This window comes from Oncorhynchus tshawytscha, linkage group LG07 (genome assembly GCF_018296145.1).
Source record: "Oncorhynchus tshawytscha isolate Ot180627B linkage group LG07, Otsh_v2.0, whole genome shotgun sequence".
NCBI classification, from domain to species: domain Eukaryota; kingdom Metazoa; phylum Chordata; class Actinopteri; order Salmoniformes; family Salmonidae; genus Oncorhynchus; species Oncorhynchus tshawytscha.
The window spans coordinates 38,433,814-38,460,202 of NC_056435.1; the positions used below are offsets into that span (position 1 = coordinate 38,433,814).

General features: G+C 42.3%; 2 protein-coding genes across 4 annotated transcripts in view; one reads left to right on the top strand and one right to left on the bottom strand.

Moving 5' to 3' along the window:
• Nucleotides 1-6,849, bottom strand: part of ece1 (endothelin converting enzyme 1) — a 29,633-nt gene extending 22,784 nt beyond the window's left edge. The window contains exon 1 of the mRNA XM_024427119.2: nucleotides 6,697-6,849. The gene's annotated coding sequence lies outside the window, so the exon portion shown is untranslated. The remainder of the gene's footprint in view (nucleotides 1-6,696) is intronic.
• On the top strand, nucleotides 6,100-24,458 carry LOC112254473 (alkaline phosphatase). Of its 3 annotated transcripts, none has more exons than XM_042324388.1 (12): nucleotides 6,100-6,122; nucleotides 10,478-10,600; nucleotides 11,730-11,849; nucleotides 13,697-13,812; nucleotides 15,510-15,684; nucleotides 16,155-16,330; nucleotides 16,540-16,680; nucleotides 16,866-16,935; nucleotides 21,863-21,997; nucleotides 22,163-22,354; nucleotides 23,082-23,201; nucleotides 23,351-24,458. In XM_042324388.1, exons 2-12 carry the CDS (start codon nucleotides 10,495-10,497, stop codon nucleotides 23,614-23,616), a joined length of 1,617 nt encoding a protein of 538 aa, XP_042180322.1. In that variant the 5' UTR covers nucleotides 6,100-6,122; nucleotides 10,478-10,494; the 3' UTR covers nucleotides 23,617-24,458. The 3 variants fall into 3 exon arrangements, with proteins under 3 accessions (XP_042180322.1, XP_024282890.1, XP_024282891.1); XM_024427122.2 differs by lacking the exon at nucleotides 6,100-6,122 and adding an exon at nucleotides 7,942-8,098; XM_024427123.2 differs by lacking the exon at nucleotides 6,100-6,122 and adding an exon at nucleotides 9,515-9,816.
• Nucleotides 24,459-26,389: the final 1,931 nt, after the last annotated feature.

The window sequence follows — 26,389 nt, forward strand, 5'->3', positions numbered from 1 at the left end:
GTTTTTTCGAAATGATAGTTTCCGGATTTGACCATATTAATGACCTAAGGCTTGTATTTCTGTGTGTTATTATGTTATAATTAAGTCTATGATTTGATAGAGCAGTCTGACTGAGCGGTGGTAGGCAGCAGCAGGCTCGTAAGCATTCAGTCAAACAGCACTTTCGTGCGTTTTGCCAGCAGCTCTTCGCAATGCCTCAAGCATTGCGCTGTTCATGCCTTCTAGCCTATCAACTCCCGAGATTAGGCTGGTGTAACTGATGTGTAATGGCTAGCTAGTTAGCGGGGTGCGAGCTAATAGCGTTTCAAACGTCACTTGCTCTGAGACTTGGTGTCACGACTTCCGCCGAAGTTGGCTCCCCTGCCTTTTCGGGTGGTGCTCGGCGGTCGTTGTCCTACTAGCCGCTACCGATCCCGTTTTCGTTTGTCTGTTGGTTTTGTCTTATTAGTTTCACCTGTGTGTATTTTGGTTTAATTAGCTTCCCTATATGTAGTAGTTTGACCCGCCCTTGTTTTGTGCGGGATTGTCTTTATGTTACGTGTGTGCATGTTAGGTAGTGGTCTATTTTCTTTTCTTTACTTGACACCCTGTGGTTTTTGAGTTGTCTTGTATAGTGTCCTGCGCCCTGTATTGTGTTGGGCTTATTATTTTGGTGTGCAAGAGTAAAGCACTTTACTCAGTTACTCTCTCTCTCTCTCTGCGTCTGATTCCTGCACCCACCTAGTCCCGCATGACAATTGGAGTAGTTGTTCCCCTTGCTCTGCAAGGGCCGTGGCTTTTGTGGAGCGATGGGTAACGCTGCTTCGAGGGTGGCTGTTGTCGATGTGTTCCTGGTTCGAGCCCAGGTAGGGGCGAGTAGAGGGACGGAAGCTATACTGTTACACTGTCAATACTAAAGTGCCTATAAGAACATCCAATAGTCAAAGGTATATGAAATACAAATCGTATAGAGAGAAATATTCCTATAATTCCTATAATAACTACAACCTAAAACTTCTTACCTGGGAATATTGAAGACTCATGTTAAAAGGAACCACCAGCTTTCATATGTTCTCATGTTCTGAGCAAGGAACTTAAACGTTAGCTTTTTACATGGCACATATTGCACTTTTAATTTCTTCTCCAACACTTTGTTTTTGCATTATTTAAACCAAATTGAACATGTTTCATTATTTATTTGAGGCTAAATTGATTTTATTGATGTATTATATTAAGTTAAAATAAGTGTTCATTCAGTATTGTTGTAATTGTCATTATTACAAATAAAAAATTTAAAAATTGGCCGATTAATCGGTATAGGCCCTTTTGGTCCTCCAATAATCGGTATCGGCGTCGAAAAATAATATTCGGTTGACCTCTAAAATGGACAATGAACTGATGTTTGTTAATTATAAAAATAAAGATGATAATAATGTTGTAAATAGGTATATTCATAAGGGCTGGTGTTAAAATTGTATGAAGTCTCGAGTTAATTCTATATGAAAAGGAGGATGTTGAGATAATGGGCCAACCCAGAGATGGTACTAGTAGGCCGCCTATCAATGATAGATATACAAGTGCATTATCAGTACCTGATTAGGATGTCACGAACTGTAACATGACTTACTACCAGAGTAAATGATTATGATAGCACCTTATATAACTCTGCGACGTGAGTCATTCACGTACACTTTTTAACAACTTCAACATTATTGTGTTTTGGTGTATTTTTTTTACACCTTTTCAGCAAAGCCTTTGCTTATTTCTAATTTAGGATGGAAATTGGTTGAAAGATTGACGTGCCTTCATTTAAAAAAACATAGACTCTTAGCTTTCATTTGACACCAAATTGTATGTGCTCCTATGAACTTCACGTTAGTGCTCATGTGGCCCTTGACATGGAAATGCCCAGCACTAGATACTGCACCCCAGGAGTCAAACAAATGTTAACCCTTTAGTATAACCTAGGGAGAAGAGCTGTAGCTAGGAACACATTCCAAAGATTCCAACTTCAGGCACTCAAACAGATACAAACACAGCCATGTAAAAATGTGTTCAAGGTGATTAGACACAGTAAACACAGCCAGCCTACAACACAAACCAGTCCAAAATATCACATAGGCCCAACACAAGGTCTAATGTTTTACTACCCCGGGCTGCTTGAAGGACATAGATAAAGACAGACTGCACGGCTGAACACTGCAGCTCATGACCTGTGACGTCAAACAGGCCCTGGTGTTAAATGTCTTCCCCTGCATGCTTCCTTTGGAGAAAACACCCTGATACTGTGAGGTGGCGGGTAAAAACAACTGTATCTAGGCCAATATAAGCATAAGAGTAACACAAGATAAACATACAAAAACTAAAGGCTTACCCTTCTTAGCCTGGAGCATTCATTTATTAAGACTCTGAGAGGTTCTGCAAATTCTGACACCCAGGTGGGTCCTCTCATACACTGTTCTCTCTCTGTAGGCATACACAACGTCCATTATCATCATATAAATACCACATTAATTACTCCAATGACATGTTTTATATCCAAGTAATTCATAAAAAACAATGATGAAACTATTAGTACAGTTTGTTAATGCAAGTGTTAATAAAGCAATGTTTGTAGAGTTACTTATACCTTTATACTACTTCAACCCCACCCATCCCATCCATAAACCAGCACCAAACACTTAATAATGTCATTCGCACATCCTTGTCAAAGGACACTATGAACTTGGTGTCCCTCCTGAGGTGCTGACTTGCTGCACCCTCGACAACTACTGTGATTATTATTATTTGACCATACTGGTCATTTATGAACATTTGAACATCTTGGCCATGTTCTGTTATAATCTCCACCCGGCACAGCCAGAAGAGGACTGGCCACCCCTCATAGCCTGGTTCCTCTCTAAGTTTCTTCCTAGGTTTTGGCCTTTCTAGGGAGATTTTCCTAGCCACCATGCTTCTACACCTGCATTGCTTGCTGTTTGGGGTTTTAGGCTGGGTTTCTGTACAGCACTTTGAGATATCAGCTGATGAAAGAAGGGCTATATAAATACATTTGATTTGATTTGATTCATGATCTTCATTACGTAACCCTTATACAGTCATGTGTACAATACTGCAGTTGATCATTCTGTATCTGATATGATGTCAGTCAGTGACATAACCAGAAACACAAAAAAGCGTCCCTCAAAAAAACAGTAAAGACTACTGCACAATGAATGGGAGGCACCTTGTAGGCTAACGTCCAGGTGTAACATGAGAATACCTTTGGAGAATATGTTATCTGCATGATGTGGGATTTACAGCTCAGGTAGGCCTAGATAACATTAGATTACCTGTGTCTGCTGCTGCATGTGGCCTAATATTGACTTCCAAGAAACTCTCAAGCTCACCCCTGGGCCCTAGATAGGCTAATGAATAACCACTATGCAAACAAGGATGACAACAACAAGTGACAACCCAATTATTGGTTAAAATGATTATTTTTCCTTTTTCAATGAAAAAGTGTGTTCAATAGTGTTTTCAAACCATCTTTGCTGTAGTAGTAGGCTATACAGTATCTGCCAACCTGATCATAAGGCAAACACTTTTATTTAAGTCAGTGAGTAGGCTTGACTAAAATTCAGGGATGACTTCTTTTGGTAATGCAGAAACCGGTTCCCGCTGGGAATTATGCAAAACACACTAGGGTGACCACATGTCCCTGACAGTGGCCTTTTCTTCCGCAACCAAACAATCATGTCCTGCATTTTATCAACAAATTCAAACACCACTAATTTGGAAAGAAAAAAGGTTGGTTCCTCCTGTATTTCATTCACAAATTCCAACCTGTCTTTTGCAGTCATGTTGCATTTATGAAAAGATGTAGGCCTATATCATCAGGATGTGGCACTGATGTTAAACACTTCTCCAATCGTTGTTGAGATCTGATATTCTGAGCAAGACAAGCATAGCAATGTCATAGGCCAATCGTCAACCAATCACATTTCCCAAATCCTTTCGGGGAAAATACCAGCTAAACTTTGAGAGGACAGTTAGGCCTAGCTACTTACAAAGCTGGTTTGTGACGAAGAGCTACAAAAGTCAGTAAATAGCCATATTAGACTGAAAGGCTTGGGAGGTTCTCCATGCTCGTTAGTTGCTCATTCAACATATTTGCTGTTACTTTACTCAATCCTGTTTTAAAAGTCTCAATCCCTGGGACCAACTAGAACTGTTTCCTTGGCCACATATTCCTAGATCTTCATAAAACAGCTGCACATGTGGTCTCTCGTTTCTGCATCACAAACTTTTGCGCGAGGGAAGAGTAGGCTAGGTGCAATACAATGATACTGAACAAAAATATAAACGCAACATGCAACAATTTCAAGGATTTTACTGGGTTACAGTTCATATAAGGAAATCAGTCAATTGAAATAAATTAATTAGGCCCTAATCTATTGATTTCACATAACTGGGCAGGGGTGAAGCCATGAGGGGGCTTGGAGGGCATAGGCCCACCCACTGGGGAGCCAGGACCAGCCAATCAGAATGAGTTTTTCCCCACATAAATACTCCTCTGCACTAGCCCCATCAGAAGAACCCGCAGGTGAAGAAGCTGGATGTGGAGATCCTGGAATGGCGTGGTTACACGTGGTCTGCTGTTATGAGGCCGGTTGGCTGCTCTGGTGGACATTCCTGCAGGCAGCATGCCAATTGCATGCACCCTCAAAACTTGAGACATCTTTGACATTGCTTACAAATCTGCACATTTTAAAGTGGCCTTTTATTGTCCCCAGCACACGGTGCACCTGTGTAATGATCATGCTGTTTAATCAACTTCTTGACAAGCCAAACCTGTCAGGTGAATGGATTATCTAGGCAACGGAGAAATGCTGTCACGTCCTGACCTTAGTTCCTTTTGTATGTCTCTGTTTTAGGTTGGTCAGGGCGTGAGTTGGGGTGGGCATTCTATGTTTTATTCTATGTTGTATGTCTAGGTGTTGTGTTTCTATGTTTGTTGTTTGTACACAACATTTGAGTGAAATAAGCTTTTTGTGCTCATGGGAAATGTCTGTGATGTTTTTATTTCAGCTCATGAAACATGGGACCAACACTTTACATGTTGCGTTTATATTTTAGTTGAGAGTAGCTCGTTCAGGAAGTGGGAGCTGTATGGTGCTCATTTAGTAAAGTTAGACGAAAGCTGAAGCAATGTCTTGGAAGATCATATACTGATGAATTAGTATTCTACATAACAGAACCAAATATTCCTATAATAGCAAAGGATGATTACAAAGATTGGACCAGCCAGAGCCAAGAGGTTGTTAACTTCTACATAACCATTAGGCCTAGTAGCATGGCACTCAAGGCTAACTTTCACAAATTTCCTGGAGAACTGTGAAAATGAGGGGATTATAATAATTATAATCCCATTGATCCTATTAGGCACTTGTTTACTTCAGAAGCTTATTGTAGTTGTATTTTCTTTGATCTCCACACCTTAAGTGATTGCGCTACATGTTAGACCATAACGAAATACCCAGTCAACAATTCAAGTTCCTTAATCCTTCAACACTTGAGAAAATTGTGTAGGCCTGTGTGAACAAATTTACATGAATTGCAGCTAAACCACCCCTTATTGATAAATTATCTATCGCTTTATTTGCAAATCCTTGAAAATTGCATAAACCAAAATAGGTAGCAGTTGTAACCTAATTAGGGTCCATATACTTTAATAATGTACCTGGCTGTACCTACATGTAGGCTAAACTATCATGCACTGTACACAAAGAGGCATATTGTTTTGGTTCCTTAGTAAAGTGGGACCCTTTTTTCCGCAGGATAACTTTTTGCACATTAATTGCAACCACAAATCAAGCAAAACGTTCTAAGAAAAGGTAACAAAACATTTTTATTAAGACCCATTTCTCAAATCCTGTTGTTAGAATGATAGATAACCGTCGCTTCTCACCCTGCTATTGGTCGGGAAAATGCCTTTTCAAGGGTAACTTGTAAACTCAATATTTACAGTGAAGCTTTCGCCTTGTGTGGTGACACGACTGAAAATATAGTTAATGTCGTTTGTAGCGTCTATGCAAACCAACAGCTGTCCGCTGAAGGCATATGAGAGGACTGCGTAGACAGATTGAGTTGAAATAATGGTGGTAAGAACCTGTTCCGTTTAAAATGTTTATTAATTACATACCATATGTTTATTACAATGCATGTTTTGGCTGCCGTTGAAGTAAACAAGTACTCTACATTTGGAACATTTGACCATCTCTGTGCGATGACCCGATGCGTAAAAAATGTATGGTGCTCAATTACAATTTTCACTGTTTACCACCATGACATGAGGTAGTGTTCAGTTGACCACATTTTAAAATACCCAAATGTGGGACAACAGGATGATTTTGCTGTACATTCGCAGTTTTGGCCGCATGATAAAATATGTTTTATTTCAGTTAAACCTCATAAGAAATGCGGTGCTGTTTTTGATGTGACAGTAACGTTATACTATGCTATAATAGTTTTTTGTTCGTACACACAAAAAAATATTGTAATAAAACTAACAGGAATGGGAATAGCAGATGGACTCAGATGGTGCCTAAACTAAGTAGGCCTACTATTATTCAGTTAATTATTTTATCCAAGCAATTATTTCTACTTAATTGAAATATACTGTTCAAATATTGTAGCCTCAGTGCAGGTGAGGCCCTGCGGTAATAGCGTACTTACCTCAAACGTAAATTCAAGTCTTGCTATGTCTATTCCCCCTCAACTGCTACAGTTGTTGCAGTGGAGAGATAATCCCAGTAGTGTTTGCCGGTTCACACTGGGGTTTGTTTGTGGGGGATATTTGGAGAGAGAGGGTAGGTAGTGTTGCCTTCCTGTATGAGAGGGAGCCAAGGAGGGGAGTCGATTAAGCTGTCCCCGGTGCCCGGATGAGCGGAGTTAACATTGGGTGAAAAGTGATCACATTCGTTTTGAAACCAGACTGCTCCCAGGGTTTTTCGGGTGCCCCGTTCAAAACAAACTAAAGTATGTCATGAATATGGAGTAATGACTTAGGATTCTGAGGTTTCATATGCTAAAAGGTTGTTTGTTCTGCATAAGAATGCCTATGTTATCTGCCTTCCCAAGCAAAACTACATTTAAAAATCAAGCATATGCCTATCCTATGGAAAATATATGTTGTGTGTTTTTGAATGATGCATCGTGCTGCCTGGTTGACATTGACAAAATGACCAGGAGGTGCAGAGTACTGTTCGAGCAGAACAACATGAGTTTCCAATACCCCTAAACACCACTGGTTGATATGTAAAGGGCGCTCCAACCTAAGCGCTTTTGCCCGGTTATATGACGGGCCATAACCCGGTGCAACCCAGTTCATTCTAATCGAACTCCCTCAATGGATTTTTTTAATGGTCACTGGTCTCTAGTGACATCTAAAGGACACAAAATGAACAGCAAAAATCACCGAGGAAAAATTGGTCATTTAAATAATCTAGTTTAGAAACTGCTAATTATTAATTCATAGTTTATAATTCTGTAATAAACAGTTATAATACATTGTTTGAAATTGTTTGCTTATTTAGCTGCTTGCCACATATTTACTGAGTTTATATGGCTGTACTGCAATAGACTAATAATTGTAAAAGTCAGTATAGTGCATTAAGCGCAGTCATATAATATACAATTTGTCAAGCAACTGTTTTCACACATTTATAAACTAGGCTATAAATAAACTAATGACAGTTTATATGCTATTTATAAACCTCTATATTACGTATGTAGGCCTATAATATGTTTCAGTTCTTCACAAGCTGACAATGAACTCGGCTGATTTAAATGAACGTGAAGCTTGAATACAAGTAATTTTGAGTAGCCTAGATGCAACAGTGAAACAGGTCGACAGGCGGCACTCAAGATCCAGCTCTTCATATTATGGTGCCATTATTTATAGCGTGGTTCTCACCATCGAGGTGAAATACCGACCGCTGTTCTCAGCCGTCCAGACAGAGCAGATAGGCTTATAAAAGGATGGTCAAAAGATCCTCAAGAACACACATGAAAAGGTGAACGTGCTTTGTCAACGGACAGAAGCGTTTTTGCTACAGAAGCTTAAATAGATCCCGCAGTAAGTTTATTCCTTTAACTTTTTGCACTAATAGACTTTGGAATATCAGGAGATGTCAATGGTTATTCGCGTACAGGCTATTTTGAAAATATGAAAACACAATATTGCAATTGGCTGCATTGCCAGGAAAATCGCTGCAATTAACAATCCGCTACATAGTTTCATGGCGTGTATCGCTTTCCATCTTCTTAAAGCCATATTACGCTATAATGTAGCTGTTCTGTACGTTTTTGTGATTGCAGATTCTTGTAGGTAGAACTCAACTTTCCAACACGTGATTGAGCATCAACATAACAATAGCAATACGTTCCTTCCTTTTGGTAAAAACATTTTTTATAAGCGTTTGCACCAATATCTGATTTCGGGATTTTAGAGATTGTGATTGTTTGCAAGTTTTCACATCACCAGACGAAATCACGTATCTAGATATACAGACAATTTAATTCATTTTGGTTGGTATCTTATGCTGTTGGATGTTCATTTTCAACATTATAAAGGTCAACTAGTAGTGAGTGCTCAACAATAGTAAAATAACTAATACACTGTGTTGCACAATACCTCAATTGGTTGGACACGCTCACCTTTTACAGGTAAACAGAAAGAAAAAAAAATGCATGGCAAGCCTTTGTTCTTTTCAGGTTTTATTTGAACCAATTGCAAATATTAGACAGTCATTGCTCCCTAGACATGGCCATACTTATCTTCCAAGGTGATTTATGTTTGAGCTGACACCAATGGAGTGGAATGTGTAGCATATGCTTAGGAGAGGATGATATCATCTCATCTACAATTTCTCCTGTACATGCCTTATCTAATGACTGAATGAATAACTCATTGTATGGTCTTATGCAGATATTCATGGAGCCTTTATAAGCTATACAGGCATTACATCTTATCATCACCTCAACAAGGCAATGGCAGTTCAGAGGGGAAAATAATGCCAATGCTAGAGACACTGAGACATTAACAATATCACCATAGATATTCTGTATTTTATTTTTATTGAACCTTTATTTAACTAGGCAAGCCAATTAAGAACAAATTGTTATTTACAATGACGGCCTACCCCGGCTAAACCCTCCCCTAACCCAGACAACACTGGGCCAATTGTGCGCCGTCCTATGGGACTCCCGATCACGGCCTGTTGTGATACAGCCCTGGATCGAACCAGTAGCAGTGTACAACATACCCTAGGATAATGCCAGAACCTAGAGTTTTTGAAAGAAAACGATCAAAACATGCCATTTGGAACACAACATTGATTGAACTGGATTTATTAATTCTTCTTCTTCTTCTATCACATTTTGGAGGGCTAAAGTCATCTGTTTGGGAGAATGTGTCTGAGGTCAGGAGGAGCCTGTGTCACTGAGCCCTGAGCTCACCAACATTATTAAACCTAATCCCAGATCCACTCAAACAGATTGAACCCTGTACAGGGACTCACCCCCTAGAGCTCAGGTACTGAGCTGGCAGGTGAAACTGGAAAAATCTGTCTTTCTTTTTATATACGAATTCCAACCTGGACACTTTTTCTCCTTGACACCATGGGCCGAGATGGACTCTCGATGGCGGTGACCCTCTTTTTCTCTGGCATTCTCCTGGTGGCCGTCCTGGCACTGCTCTGCTATTTCACCTGCAGGCTGGCTAGTGTGATGCCGATTGGTGGGCCCAACCACTTCTGAGCTTCACTCAGAGGATAGACCTGCGTCTGTGGCATGGTAAAACCTCTCCTCTCTTTAGAGACCAGCTAGCAGATTTGTATGAGCTCATCTTTAGCATATTTTACACACATTTTGTAGGACTTGCGTTGTCTGCGTTGTCTGTTTTAATATCAAAGTAACAGGACTGAATCGCACACAGTTTCAAGACTTTGTGAAATACCATTTTCTTTCAAGCACATAATGCTTATTTAGAGCATGTGTAAAAATTATTTTTTCAAACTCTCTTCTTTATAAACTCTAAACCTAATTTAATAATGTTCTTTCATTTACTTATGGGTGGAAGTGTCCAGTCAATCATTTGGTGTTAATCGGCTTTGTTATGGCTGTTAAGTCTCTCTGTGCTATGGCCCACAATCCCATTAAAGTGACCTTGACCACAGCACAAAAGAGGGACAGGAGAGGGACAGGGGAGGGACTGGGGAAGGAAGGGGGGGGTATAATAATATATTAAAGGCTGGCTAACCAGAGCCTTTGGGGCCGGGTTGGGACTACATTACCACAATACCACTGTTTATTTTCACTGTGAAGGCCTAAGTTGAAACTTACCTGCTCCCCCCTTCTTTGTTGCACTTTACAGCAAACTCATCAACTTTATTTCTGTGAATCAACATAATTTTGTGTGTTCTTTCATCAGCACTGATTTCTCCTTATTTTCCAGACTCACTCTAGTTTGGGATGTGGTATGTGACGGTAGTCCCAGGTAACACTACGACCATGACATTTTTTCTCATCATCTGCTCATGTCTGGCCTGGGGAGGCCTGGGGAAGCCTCAGTTTCCCGGTGAGACACAAACCCGTCAATAAATGTAATGTCTTGTAACAGCATCCAACTGTTTGACTGAAATCCTTCAGAAAGAGCTAAGAGGGAACACATACTAACTGTTTCTCTCCCCCTTCTACCTGAAGTGTGCACTTGTTCAATCCTGCTCATAGATTTGAAAGGAAATGGATTCGTTTAGGAAATGGGGTGAAGACTCACTCTAGCGCATGCTTATACCAATCCAATGTTTGAGGAGTGAATGAGTGCACACTTCAGGGAGAAGGAAGAGAAACACAATTTGGCTTTGATTTATTGGAGATGTTCAGAAGTCTCCAAATGCTCTTATGAAGGAAGTGCTACTTTTCTGTGGTTTATTGCATCTTGTTTAGAATAACACGGCTCGTTAGGGTTATAACTGTCAGTCTATTTACCCAGCTGAACAAAGTTCACACTGTATTTACAGTATGGCAAGTGAACCTCTGTTTTCTTAGTCCTCTTTACAAAATGACCAGAATATTTTAGCTCCTGAAAGACTATGTACAGATCAGGAGAGGTTCACAAAATGGATTCCAGATGTATAATATTTCTACCCATACAGTAAGAAAATGATGTTCCGTCTTGTAACATCATACATGTGTGTGCAGTTCTAGGCTATAGTAGGCAACATGTGATTTCAGAAATAAGAAGCCTATGGAGTTGTCAGAGATTCTATGGTTGCCAGAGCCTACAGAACGTGTCATTATTAATACAGACAGTACATGTGTATGTGCTTATAGTCATCCTGTTGGTTCTTTGTTTTTATTGTCCATACTTAGTCATATTATATGTCATGCTGAGACTTGAAAACAGTAAAGCAATAAGTTACTCACAAAGGAATTTTGTCATCTTCTGGGGGTAAAACATTAATTAGAAAGGTTATAACTAGGTTATGAAATACAAGTTAATAAGTTATAAATGGCTTCTATCTTTTCTGTGTTTATCAAATTTTTGTCCATCAAAAAATGCTTCTATGGATAAACCTCAAAGTGTATTTTATTTCATTTGGGCATATTCTGTCCCACTTGTCCCACTACTTTCACAGTTGTTACAGATCACTTCCACTGGCCTCTTTTCCTCCTCATTTAAAACTAAAACTACCTCCGTGTTGCAGACCAAGAGAAAGATCCCCTGTTCTGGAACACATGGGCCCAGCATACTTTGAAGAATGCCCTCACACTTCAGAAGCTCAACCAAAACACTGCAAAGAACCTCATCCTCTTCCTTGGTGATGGTAAGCCATGATTGCAGGAGCCTATTTCAATCCATGAGTATGTGTATGAGTCTTAACGCAATGTAATACACTCAAAGAGCTTATGTGCCGCATACTGATTTAATATTTTTATGCAGTTCTAGATTATCTTTCCTAATGGTTGTAGTAGAAAACGAGTATATCCTCCTCATCAATCCATAGCCGTTTTTATCAAAACATTCTGGTGGACTGATACAGTATATCCAGTCAAAAGTAAATAGAATGTCACACTTTCAAAATTGGATGTTGAGTATGTTAGCCATCAAGCATTTCACAAACATGCTGCCAATGTCAATAGATAACTTGGCTGCTGCTTAGTGTTATGTTGCGGTATGTAGTGACCCATTAAACTGTGTACCCCAAAGGACCTTAACTGTCTATGTTTTTAGATGCAGCAGTATACAGTGCACATTTCTCTGTTATGTATGACTACCATGCTTAAAAAAGTAATGCTAAATGAAGTGGACATGTACGTCAGTTCACATTCTCTACCAAATCATCTATTTTGATACCAAAACTACCGTTCAAAAGTTTGGGGTCACAGAAATGTCCTTGTTTTTGAAAGAAAAGCAACTTTTTTGTCCATTAAAAGAACATGAAATTGATCAGAAATATAGTATAGACATTGTTAATGTTATAAATGACTATTGTAGCTGGAAACGGCTGTTTTTTTTAATGGCATATCTACATAGATGTACAGAGGCCCATTATCAGCAACCATCACTCCTGTGTTCCAATGGCACGTTGTGTTAGCTAATCCAAGTTTATCCTTTTAAAAGGCCAATTGATGATTAGAAAACACTTTTGCAATTATGTTAGCACAGCTGAAAACCGTTGTGCTGATTAAAGAGGCAATGAAACTGGCCTTCTTTAGAATAGTTGAGTATCTGGAGCATCAACATTTGTGGGTTTGATTACAGGCTCAAAATGGCCAGAAACAAATAACTTTCTTCTGAAACTCGTCAGTCTATTCTTGTTCTGAGAAATGAAGGTTATTCCATGCGAGAAATTGAAGATCTCGTACAACGCTGTGTACTAGTCCCTTCACAGAACAGCGCAAACTGGCTCTAACCAGAATAGAAAGAGGAGTGGAAGGCCCCGGTGCACAACTGAGCAAGAGGACAAGTACATTAGAGTGTCTAGTTTGAGAAACAGACAAGTCCTCAACTGGCAGCTTCATTAAATAGTATCCGCAAAACACCAGTCTCAACAGCAACAGAACTTCAGTTTCTTGGAAATTTCTCGCATCCAATAGCCTTCATTTCTCAGAACAAGAATAGACTGACGAGTTTCAGTAGAAAGTTAATATTTTCTGTCCATTTTGAGCCTGTAATCGAACCCACAAATGCTGATGCTCCAGATACTCAACTATTCTAAAGAAGGCCAGTTTAATTGCTTCTTTAATAAGAACAACAATTTTCCGCTGTGGTAACATACAATGTCTACACTGCATTTCTGATCAATTTGACATTATTTTAATAGACAAAAAGATAGTTTTTCTTTTCAAAAACAAGGACATTTCTAAGTGACCCCAAACTTTTGAATGGTAGTGTATATGAAAACTAAGGGAAAAATAGATAGTCAACTCTAAAAAGATCAATCTCGTTGACTTGTGAAAAGGCAGATCTCAAGTAAAAGGGGGGTCCTTATCACCAAATGTATAGGTGTCTGTTTAGTGGAAAGAGCAGCTGCTGTGAAAAGCGAGCACGGAGCAATGTTAACCAGATGGAAAACTAAAAGGTGTTAATGCATGAGATGGAAAGGCTCTGAGTCTCTTAAATAGATTGACACCCTAACAGAGAGAGCTCCACTTTGCTTTTGTTGTGTAGGAATGGGCATTCCCACAGTGACTGCAGCACGAATACTGAAGGGGCAGCTGAGCGGACAGAGTGGAGAGGAGACCCAGCTGGAGATGGACAAGTTCCCCTTTGTGGCGCTTTCCAAGGTCTGACCTGGTCTGTTATCATATAGAAGCGCTAGAAAATAGCATGCAACATTGATCTGTAAGTAAAGGGACAGTTCACCCAAATTACACAATGACAGATTGGTTTCCTTACCCTCTAAGCAGTCTATGGAAAGGTTATGACAGAAAGCCATGCTTTGGTTTATTTATTTTATTTTACCTTTATTTAACTAGGCAAGTCAGTTAAGAACAAATTCTTATTTTCAATGACGGCCTAGGAACAGTGGGTTAACTGCCTGTTCAGGGGCAGAACGACAGATTTGTACCTTGTCAGCTCGGGGGTGCATTTTTTTGCGCATCATTTCCAAATCATCCAAAATATTTAAAAATGTATTTTGAAGTTCAACAAAGTCTCTTATAGATGATTTTAACATAGATTTGAATATTGGTCCCATGACTTGAATGGGATTTGCGCCACAAATGCTAAAACGTTAGCATGTAGAAACAGTGACAGGGAAACTAAACTAAAGCATGGATTGAATTCATACCTTGTCCATAGACTTTTTACAGGGTAAGGAAACCAATGCGTCATTTTCTAATTTGGGTGAACTATCCCTCAATGAATTCTGCACAAGCAGCAAGATACAAGGCCACATATGGTCTACGTCAGTGGTCCAACCGGTCAATCGTAATCGACTTGTCGATCTCCAAGTCCTTCCTCATTGATCACCAAACATGTCTGTAAAAAACAAAACAATGATAAAGCCTTGCTTTCCAATTTTTTATCATATTTTTTTTGTGCTGTTGGCTATAGGTGCACTTGATTCAGCAGTGCTAGCGCCAGGAAGGCAAAGTGTTCCCATTTTGAACCAGTTCAGAAAGTAGAACTATGCCTACCCGACAGGCTCAGAGAGCAAATCAAGTGTACCTACAGGCCTACCGCTGGCCAATCAGATTGCTCCGATCACTGTGTCTGCACAGTTTCCTCATAGACTGTAAAAAAAATCTTAGAGCGCACAACAAAGTTCATACTGGGAGGGTTCACAAATGTTAAACCATGACTAGAGAGAGACTCAACGAATACAGCAAAGAGCTGCTGCTTTTATGATTCAGTTCATGTTTAAATTGTTATTCAGCACTGTCAATGCTTTGTTCAACACTTTTATAAGCTATAATATGCATGTTCTCCCTACTTCTAGTCACGCTACAACCAGCACTGCAGCCGCAATGAATGACAATAGAAAAGTGTTTCGATGAGCTTGCATCGGCTTGTCTCTCGAGTAATATTTCACTTTATCTGGGCATTGGGTTAACAACATGAATTGTTGCATGAGGCAGAAATAATTCAGTGCAACTTGAGTTTCACAATCATCTGGTTAATGTTGCACACATAGGCTTACGCTTTTTAAGTCATGTTTAAAAATCTGAACGGTAGATCTCGGCTTGCATTTGACTTTGACTCGGAAAGTGAGCTTGGTTGGTGACCACTAGTGTATGGTGTACGATATGATGTGTTATTATGTTACATACTTGTCAAGAAGCCAGACATAATGTAGCTACTGTATCTGCACTGTTAATGGAGCAGCAAATTCCACACATTATGTATCATGTAATTACACAACAGTGCATTTAGTATGAAGATGTTTGGAGGGGGTGTATAACACCAACACGTCATGCACAGCAATGACTCCTTCTACAATTCTATGTAATTGACACATGGTACTGCCCTGTCTCTGCAGACGTATAACACCAATGCCCAGGTAGCAGATAGTGCAGGCACGGCCACAGCATACCTCTGTGGGGTGAAGGCCAACGAGGGCACTGTGGGCGTGAGTGCAGCTGCTGTCCGTTCCCAGTGCAACACCACACAGGGTAATGAGGTCACCTCCATCCTAAAATGGGCCAAGGAAGCAGGTACAGTGTCATCATAACATGTTTATTCACAGTACCTCTCCACACCAGATCTACTAAGGTTTATTTGGCCATCCTGGGAAAAGCAGTAGAGACACAGCATGATAACATTTGTAAACGTACTGTAGGCATGCATTGATGTCAATGGGGAGTTTATAGCTACAGATGATCAGGGATCCAATAATTTCCCAGAGACCAGACCAGGCAGGCTGTGACCTTATGACCTGAGCTCTTCACATAACACAGAAATAGATACTTCACATAATCACCTCAGGAACAGACATTAGCTCTTTAGTTGCTGACCCACTGATTCTCAGTGGAGATATTTATACACCACAATTATCTGTCTGATATAGTAATTACTTTTAGAATTTCCAGATTCTTTGGATCAATTGGTTGACTTCTGATGTAGCAGACTATTGCACAGAATCCAAGCAACACGTTTGAAAACTGTTTGTGTGTTTGTCACCCAGGCAAGTCGGTGGGAATAGTCACAACAACGCGTGTGAACCATGCCACCCCCAGCGCAGCCTACGCTCACTGTGTGGACAGGGACTGGTTCTCTGATGGCGAGATGCCCGCTGAGGCAGTACAGGCGGGCTGCAAGGACATCGCCAGGCAGCTCTTTGAGAACATTCCCAACATCGACGTGAGTCACAGCGTATAATATGGATCCTGATATTACAGAAAACATCCAGTAATCCTGCATGCAAACTGCGTCCATTGTTCAGCCAGTAATATTGAGCAACTTTCACCTGTAATGTTACGACTCACAGATAGTAAATCCTCTCCTAATTATTCTCGCTTTGTATTCCATAGAGATAAATCAAATGTTTTATCTCTATAATGTATGTCTAGGTGATTATGGGAGGAGGGAGGAAGTACATGTTCCCCAAAAACCAGTCAGATGTGGAGTATCCTGGAGATAAGAAACATTTTGGTACCCGCAAAGATGGTAGGAACTTGGTGGAGGAGTGGACTAACAGAATGAAAAACAAGGTCAGCTGCTCCGTCTTAGGCCGTCTTTCACTCCTCTTTACCATGTCCTGTTGCTTCCTCCATGTTCGTCTCTCAGTCCTCCTCCTTTCTCTTTTTTCTTATCAAGGACATTTGAATAGTTTTAAGTTGTCGCATGTTTAAATCAATCCCATATGATATATTGTTTTCTTTTTTTAAATGAACAGAAAGCCCAGTATGTATGGAACAAGAGAGAACTTCTATCAGTAAATCCTAATAATGTGGATTACATTTTGGGTGAGTTCATTTTTTATTATTATTGTTGGTTGTACACTAAACAAAATATCAATGTAACATGTGAAGTGTTGGTCCCATGTTTCATGAGCTGAAATAAAATATTTTTTTTTTTTCCATACATACAAAGAGCTTATTTCTCTCAAATGTTTTGCACAAATTTGTTTACATCCCTGTTGTTAGTGAGCATTTCTCCTTTGCCAAGATAATCCATCCACCTGACAGGTGTGGCATATCAAGAATCTGATTTAACAGCATTATCATTACACAGGTGCACCGTGTGCTGGGGACAACAAAAGGCCACTCTAAAATGTGCAGTTTTGTCACACAACACAATGCCACAGATGTCTCAAGTTTTGAGAGTGCGTGCAATTTGAATGTCCACCAGAGTTGTTGCCAGAGAATTCAATGTTCATTTCTCTTCCATTCATCCTCCGTCATCACCTCATGTTTCAGCATGATAGGATCTGTACACAATTCCCGGAAGCTGAAAATGTTTCAGTTCTTCCATTTCCTGCATACTCACCAGACATATTATTTTTATTTATTTAACCTTTATTTAACTAGGCAATTCAGTTAATTAACAACAAATTCTTATTTACAATGATTGTCTACACCGGTATCTGTGGTATCTGTGACCAACAAATGCATACACTACTGGTCAAAAGTTTTAGAACACCTCCAGGCTGTGTAAGGGCTATTTTACCAAGAAGGAGAGTGATGGAGTGCTGTATCAGATGACCTGGCCTCCACAATCCCCCGACCTCAACCAAATTGAGATGGTTTGAGATGAGTCGGACCGCAGAGTGAAGGAAAAGCAGCCAAAAAGTGCTCAGCATATGTAGAACTTCTTCAAGACGGTTGGAAAAGCATTCCAGGTGAAGCTGGTTGAGAGAATGCCAACAGTGTGCCCAGACGTTCCATGAACGCCCTCCAGACTCTCGAAGTGAACTGGGGACCTCGATCAGACACTATATCCTCAGGCACCCCGTAGTGCCGGAAGACGTGTGTAACAAGGTCTCCGCAGTCTGTAGGGCCATAGGGAGACCGGGCAGAGGGAGGAGACGTCAGGACTTAGAGAAGTGATCCACAACGACCAGGATCGTGGTGTTTCCCTGTGAGGGAGGAAGATCGGTCAGAAAATCCACCGACATGTGTGACCAAGGCCGTTGTGGAACGGGTAAGGGATGTAGCTTACCTCTGGGCAGGTGTCTAGGAGCCTTACACTGGGCACACACCGAGCAGGAGGAAACATAAACCCTCATGTCCTTTGCCAAGGGAGGCCACCAGTACTTCCCACTCAGACAGCGCACCGTCCGACCGGTCCTCGGATGACTAGAGGAGGGTGACGTGTGGGCCCAATAGATCAACTGAGCACAGACAGCAGACGGAACGTACAGATGTCCGACGGGACACTGGAGGGGAGCGGGCTCTGTATGTAACACCTGCTCAATGTCCGCGTCCAGCTCCCACACGACCGGCGCTACCAGGCAGGAGGACGGGAGAATGGGATTCTGATCCATGGGCCGCTCCTATGTGTCATACAGTCGGGACAGTGCGTCTGCCTTCACATTTTGGGAACCTGGTCTGTAGGATAAGGTAAACACAAAACGGGTGAAGAACATGACCCACCTTGCCTGACGAGGATTCAGTCTCCTCGCTGCCCGGATGTACTCCAGGATGCGGTGGTCAGTCCAGATGAGAAAATGATATTTAGCTCCCTCAAGCCAATGTCTCCACTCCTTCAAAGCCTTAACCACAGCCAACAGCTCCTGGTCCCCCACATCATAGTTCCGCTCCGCCGGGCTGAGCTTCTTCTTGAAGAAAGCACAAGGGCGGAGCTTCGGTGGCGTAGTACCCGAGCGCTGAGAGAGCACGGCTCCTATCCCAGCCTTGGACGCGGATGGACCAGCACGGGAGGTAAACAAAACCCTTAGGTTACCAAAAGCCCTGTCCGCCTCAGCTGACCATTGCAAACGTACAGGACCCCCCTTCAGCAGTGAGGTAATGGGAGCTGCCACCTGGCCAAAACCCCAGATAAATCTCCGGTAGTAATTGGCAAACCCTAAAAACGGCTGCACCTCCTTTACCGTGGTGAGAGTTGGCCAATTACGCACGGCTGAAATGCGGTCACTCTCCATCTCCACCCCTGAGGTGGAAATGCGATAGCCTAGGAAGGAGACGGCCTGTTGAAAGAACAGGCATTTCTCAGCCTTGACGTACAGGTCATGCTCCAACATTCGTCCAAGCACCCTGCGCACCAGGGACACATGCTCGGCGCGTGTAGCGGAGTATATCAGAATGCCATCGATATACACCACTACACCCTGCCCGTGCAGGTCCCTGAAAATCTTGTCTACAAAGGATTGGAAGACTGATGGAGCATTCAACAACCTGTACAGCATGACGAGGTACTCATAATGCCCTGAGGTGGTACTGAACGCCGTTTTCCACTCGTCCCCCTTCCGGATACGAACCAGGTTGTAAGCGCTTCTGAGATCAAGTTTAGTGAAGAAGCGTGCCCCGTGCATTGACTCAATCACCGTGGCGATGAGAGGTAGCGGGTGACTGTACCTCACCGTGATTTGATTTAGACCTCGATAGTCAATACACAGGTGCAGATCTCCCTCCTTCTTCTTCACAAAAAATAAACTCGAGGAGGCAGGTGAAGTGGAGGACCGAATGTACCCCTGACGCAGTGATTCAGAGACATATGTCTCCATAGCCACCGTCTCCGCTTGTGACAGGGGATACACGTGACTCCTGGGAAGTGCGGCGTTTACCAGGAGATTTATCGCACAGTCCCCCCTCAATTTTGGAGACTGCGAGAGCCAAATTGGCATATTCAGGGGGGATGCGCACGGTGGAGACCTTGTCTGGACTTTCCACCGTGGTAGCACCAACGGAAACCCCTACATACCTCCCCGAGCACTCTCGCGACCACCCCGTGAGAGCCTTCTGTTGCCATGAAATAGTGGGGTCATGACGAGCTAACCAGGGAAGGCCTAGTACCATGGGAAACGCAGGAGAGTCAATGAGTAAGAGACTGATTCTCTCCTCATGACCCCCATGCGTCACCATGCCCAGGGAGATGGTGGCTTCCCTAAATAACCCGAACCCTAATGGTCGACTATCCAGAGCGTGTACTGGGAAGGGTCTAACCACAGGAACAATGAGGATCCCTAACCTATGGGCGAATGCTCTGTCGATATCATTCCCAGCCACGCCTGAATCAACGAGCGCCTTATGCTGGGAATGCGGGGAAAATTCAGGGAAAAAAACATGCTCAAACTGGTGGACAACAGAGGGCTCTGGATGAGAGTGGTGCAGACTCACCTGGGGTGACGCCAGAGAGCCCTGCCTGCTGCCTCAACTCCCAGATGCACCAACCCGGCACCGACCGGCAGTGTGCCCTCTGCAGCCAAATCAAATCAAATGTATTTATATAGCCCTTCGTACATCAGCTGATATCTCAAAGTGCTGTACAGAAACCCAGCCTAAAACCCCAAACAGCAAGCAATGCAGGTGTAGAAGCACGGTGGCTAGGAAAAACTCCCTAGAAAGGCCAAAACCTAGGAAGATGGTGCACGTGAAGGCCCCTCCTCCGTCCTCCCTGAGCGCAGCCCCTCCCAGCTCCATTGGTACCGGAGCGGTGGTACTGGAAGATGGAACTGACAGAGCCCTCTCTGGACATCCGCGGGTGACCAGTAGGTTATCCAACCGAACGGACAGATCCACCAACACCCGACGGACATCCTCGCGCAGGCTGCATCGGTAGTGGTCGATGAGGGCCCTGTCGTTCCATCCTGCTTCGGCGGCCAAGGTCCTAAATTCCAGGGCGAACTCCTGGGCGCTCCTCGTCCCCTGCCTCAGAAGGAAGAGACGTTCATCCGCTGCTCTCTCCTCGGGCGGATTGTCTAAGACTGCCCGGAAGCGGCGGGTGAACTCACCGAAGTGGTCCAATGCCGCATCTCCTTCTCCCCACACGGCGTTTGCCCACTCCAGAGCTCTCCCCGAGAGGCACGAGACGAGGCAGGACACCCTCTCTCTTCCCGAAGTAGCTGGGTGAACGGTGGCCAGGTATAGGTCCAGCTGTAATAGGAACCCCTTGCACCGTGCTGCCGTCCCATCATACTCCCTGGGAAGGGCAAGACGCATCCCACTGGGACCGGATACAGGAGGGACGGGTAGAGGTAACCCCGGTTGTGCTGGTCGAGGCGCTGGAGAGACTCCCTGTCTCTCCCAGCAGTCCATGGTCTGGACAACACGACCCATCGTGGCGCCGAGATGTTGCAGCATCGCCGAGCGTTCTCGGACACTTCGGCGGAAGTCGTGACACAGCTCATTGGCAACTACCTGCTGTAATCTAAATGCAGTATCAAAGCAGTACTGTAAAACTGACTGTATTATAATGTAAAATCATAATGAATGAATGAAATTCATTGAGGGGACATAGGATTTACATTTCACAGTATTTTACTGTAATTACATGGGATTGGTGCAAGCAGGTTGGCTGCTAAGTAATGTGTTTACACATACAGCATATCAATTCATATTTTGAGTTTGCACAAAGTGGCAGCGATTACATGGCAAAACAGAGCAAAAATATATGGCAAAATGCTCAACCATAAAGGTTTAAGACTTGCTGCCACTCCAATCTGTCCCCTATACATTTTAAATAATGTCACACTACTACCACATACCAGTTAAATTGGTACAGCATTCTCACTAACAGGTGCAACAAATATAACCTCTTACAAGGTAAGCCTCAAAATATGTTAATGAGCTAGAAACAACAATACCATGTACACACCAGTTGATAATACCCAATTAGAGTTACAGTATAAATAGACGGTTTTCTGATACAGTGCATGTTGATCACTGTTAATCATCTTCTCAGTGTTAAACCGAGCTTCCTGTGTTAATACAGGTCTGTTTGAGCCGGGAGATCTGCCCTACAACCTGGAGAGAAACACTGAGACAGATCCTTCCCTGACAGAGATGGTGGAGGTGGCCATCAAGATCCTGAGGAAAAACCCCAGGGGATTCTACCTGCTGGTGGAGGGTGAGCGTTTTGTCACATTTACTCTGTAAATATGTGTTGCATCAGGTGAATCATTTATATAATGTGAATGTAACATTTGCACAGCTGAGGCTGCTTTGCCAATGCTGATGCTAGATTTTCTCATCTGCGTGAGAGAGAGAGGTTAACCAGGCTGTGCATTGGCAGGGGGGCGCATCGACCACGGACATCATGAGGGCAAAGCCAAGCAGGCCCTACATGAGGCAGTGGAGATGGACCGGGCCATCGGCCGTGCCGGCCTCATAACCAGCATCTATGACACAATGACTGTCGTCACTGCTGACCACTCTCACATGTTCAACTTCGGAGGCTACACACCAAGAGGGAACACCATTTTTGGTGAGTAATGAATGATTTTACAACCATGGATTTTTTGTAGACACACTGTATCAGTCATCTGGGTATGATTCTATGCATAGTCACTTTAATAGCTCTACCTACATGTACATACTACCTCAATTACCTCAACTAACCGGTGTCCCCGCACATTGACTCTGTACTGGTACCCCCCTGTATATAGTCTCCACATTGACTCTGTACTGGTACCCCTCTGTATATAGTCTCCACATTGACTCTGTACTGGTACCCCCCTGTATATAGTCTCCACATTGACTCTGTACTGGTACCCCATGTATATAGTCTCCACATTGACTCTGTACTGGTACCCCCCAGTATATAGTCTCCACATTGACTCTGTACTGGTACCCCATGTATATAGTCTCCACATTGACTCTGTACTGGTACCCCATGTATATAGTCTCCACATTGACTCTGTACTGGTACCCCCCAGTATATAGTCTCCACATTGACTCTGTACTGGTACCCCATGTATATAGTCTCGCTATTGTTATTATACTGCTGCTCTATAACTACTTGTTACTTTTAATTGTTATTCATATTTTTTGAACCGCATTGTTGGTTAGGGACTTGTAAGTAAGCATTTCACTGTAAGGTCTACTACGCCTGTTGTATTCGGTGCATGTGACAAATACAATTTGATTTGATTCACTTTGTTTCACAATGGATCGTGATGGAGGTGGGGTATTATTTTCCTCTCTGTCTACAGGACTGGCTCCCATGTTGAGTGATGTGGACCAGAAACCCTTTACCGCTATCTTATATGGGAACGGACCAGGGTTCAAAGTTATCAACGGTCTGAGAGAGAACGTCTCCACCCTTGACTATCGTAAGTGAAGTCTTACCGTCATTGACATAGTGCCATTTTGACATTCCTCTTTCATAGAGAACACCACTTGGTCTTTGGTATGCCAGAAATCATCCATCTGATCTATTTCTACTTCCCTTTCTCTCTCTCCACCCCGCCCCTCTCTCCAGAGGGAACTAACTACCAGGCCCAGTCTGCAGTGCCGCTGCGTATGGAGACTCATGGAGGAGAGGATGTGGCTGTGTTTGCTAAGGGCCCCATGGCTCATCTGCTGCACGGTGTCCACGAGCAGAACTACATTCCCCATGTCATGGCCTATGCTGCCTGCATCGGCCAGAACAGAGACCACTGCATGTCATCCGGTGGAGCCTCTAGTCTCAGCCCTGCTCTGCCCAGCCTGGCAGCTCTCCTCACGCTCACCCGCCTCCTCTGCTGACCTTTCACCCCAACCCCCCTCCTGCACCCCACAGCCCACTCCTCTCCTTATACATGTAATACTCCCACACCCTTTTTCCTGTTGTAATGTGGATCTTTTTGTGTGGGGATTTTCTATTGTTGATTTAAAAAGCATAATGTCCAGTTGAATGACATTGGGACCACTGTAAGGGCATTTAAAGATGAGTGTTTTGAGCGTTGGTGACGTTCAACCAGATTCAGTTTTAGAGTAAATAGGAGGATATCACTTTCACTCTACTGTAACATATAGGATAGGTTGTGTTACTTAACTTTGGCATTGTTCATCATTCTGGTAACACCAAAACTATTTCAAGAGTTCTGTCATATCAGTGGGTTTAACAGAAGGGTATCACTCTTCTGATATCAATTATTGTATGGAAAAAATGACCTCCCAGTATTAATGATGAAGCAATGTTGCTGCCCACCTATTTGTTTTCTGTCAATTGTATGACTTTGGATTAATCAACTTTTTAAAGAAACCATTACTTTTTAGAAACCTACTGTAAAGGGATCGATTTTTATATGACTATTTTATTTCATCCACTCCCTCGACCTAAACAGAAGACAAACAGTAAACAGAATCTACCTCATCATTTTTTGGGGGGGAGAAGTGAAAACATTGCAATGAGGAAAGTAGAGGCTATATTTGAATGTATAGTTTAAACTTTTTTTATTATTGAAATGGTATGTAATTCCATGTTCTTTGTACATACTTCCCGAAGGCATTGAATGAAAAGAGTCAGAAACACACCCACCAGTATTTCCAAAAAGTTGTGGCAAGATCCCTTAGCCAATAAAGGAAGTCCTGTTGATTTTTCATAAGATGTTGTCATAACATTATTGGTGTGTGTACTTGGTGTGTGTACTGTCAATGGGAAGGAAAAGGGGATACGTGTAGTTGTCAGTTGCTGAACTGAATGCATTCAACCGAAATGTGTCTTCTGCATTTTACCCAACCCCTCTGAAATAGTAGAGATAATGTCAGTTTGCTTAGAACTGATTGTGGTTGCACTTTGCATTCTGGAAACCATTTGGAATGGAATAGAACAAATTTGTCATTTCATTAAGAAATGTGTAATGGAACACAAATGAATTGATTCAATGTTTATATTAGAATGTTTCATATACTGTATCTTATCAAAAGTAGGATTTATGAAAATAAAACATATAGTGCAGTTGGAAATGATTTGAAATTAGATCTCTGTAACAATGTAGAATACATGGAATTTAAAGTCGAAAACAAACCGATATTCAGCATTTGAGGTTTCCTGCATTTTGTGTAACTTGTCAACAGCATGCACTGCTGTGGCTTGTGTGGTATGTGAATGGACACTAGCCACAGAGTCCTTGGCATGGTATGGTAGTTGAAAAAACAGAGAAGGACTCATGTTGGCTGGAGCATGAAAATTGAGGTTTAGCTCAGATGGGTATGTAGTCCACACTCTGGAACATCATTTATATGGGTGCCTGCTTGGAATCTGGGCCCTGGGGGTCTGTGTCTGGTGTGTTCTCCCTACATAAACCTCACTGCAGTAGAGGCTTTACTCTGCTCATCTCCCACCATGCAGCCAATATAAGACAGCAATCTATCTGAAGCAGTGGCGATTTTGGCATGTAAATCTTGGTGGGGCAAACTCCCATTTTTTTGTTGTTGTTGCATGCCAGCAAAGCCACAACACAACACTAAACAATACATTAATTGCACAATAATGGTGACAAACGGTGCCCACAAACTGTTTTGGCCTTCAACAGTCCCAAAACCTTACCACTGCTACACCTGGCTATCAGCGGAGCCGTGTCTGGCAGCAAAACAGTTAATTCAGCCTTATTTACTGCCTTAAAAAAACATAGCTGATATGGCTGACTTGCTTAAACAAATGTGGTTTCTAATGACAATTGAGATGTACAAACTATGGCATAAGGGGACGACGTGCGGATAAGACGCAATTCATAATTTCGATTAAGACATTAATGAGAGAGCTAGGATGGGCGAATACAAATATAACTATTTGTAAGGCACTTTTGAAATGTACAACGACAGAATTCAGAACATGGGCCGTTCTTACAGTATTCTCCCTTTACACCAAGTCAGAACTGTAGGATAAATAAAGGGGGCATATAAGCAGACAATGAAAGCTCTTACAATATTCGATGATGACATTTCTCTAAAACAGGCTAAAGGCTACATGTGCACCACCTAGTCTGAAATGTGGGCTAAGTTATGAAGGGAAAAGGGAGCAAATTATTAGGGTGAGGCACATGGACTACTAACAGCTTACTACACAACATACACTTGATATTACTTTCTTAGCTACAGTATACATTTCTCCCTGGCATATTACATCATTTATGCAGCAGCATACAATACATTTTTGGACTCACCTTGTTGTGCTGTCCTCACTCGAACAGGAAGGTGGCGTGGAAGTCCTTCGTGGGCAAATTTTGTCATCAAACCTTGTCATCAAATTCTGGCATTCTCTGGATTTATGGTGCTTTCAAGACAACTGTAAAAAACAAGGTTGAATCATGACGTCAGTGATCTTTAGGTCAGAGCTCTAGAAAGAGTTCCTGATTTGAATTCCGAGTTGGATGACCATTCAAAATGTATTTTCCCAGTCGGAGCTCGTTATTTTCTGAGTTCCCAGTTGTCTTGAACTCACTGAAGTCTGAGATTTCCCAGTTCAGTTTCCAGTTGTTTACATTGACAGCATGGCCAATGTTGAATGTTTATCCTTTTTAGCTTGGAAAAGCTT

Excerpts from the sequence above, each read along its gene's own strand:
- LOC112254473 (XM_042324388.1), top strand. The coding sequence starts at position 10,495 with ATGTGGTATGTGACGGTAGTCCCAGGTAACACTACGACCATGACATTT. Across the intron at positions 10,601-11,729 it reads GGGGAAGCCTCAGTTTCCCG|ACCAAGAGAAAGATCCCCTG; the intron begins GTGAGACACAAA and ends TCCGTGTTGCAG. Across the intron at positions 13,813-15,509 it reads CCTTTGTGGCGCTTTCCAAG|ACGTATAACACCAATGCCCA; the intron begins GTCTGACCTGGT and ends CTGTCTCTGCAG.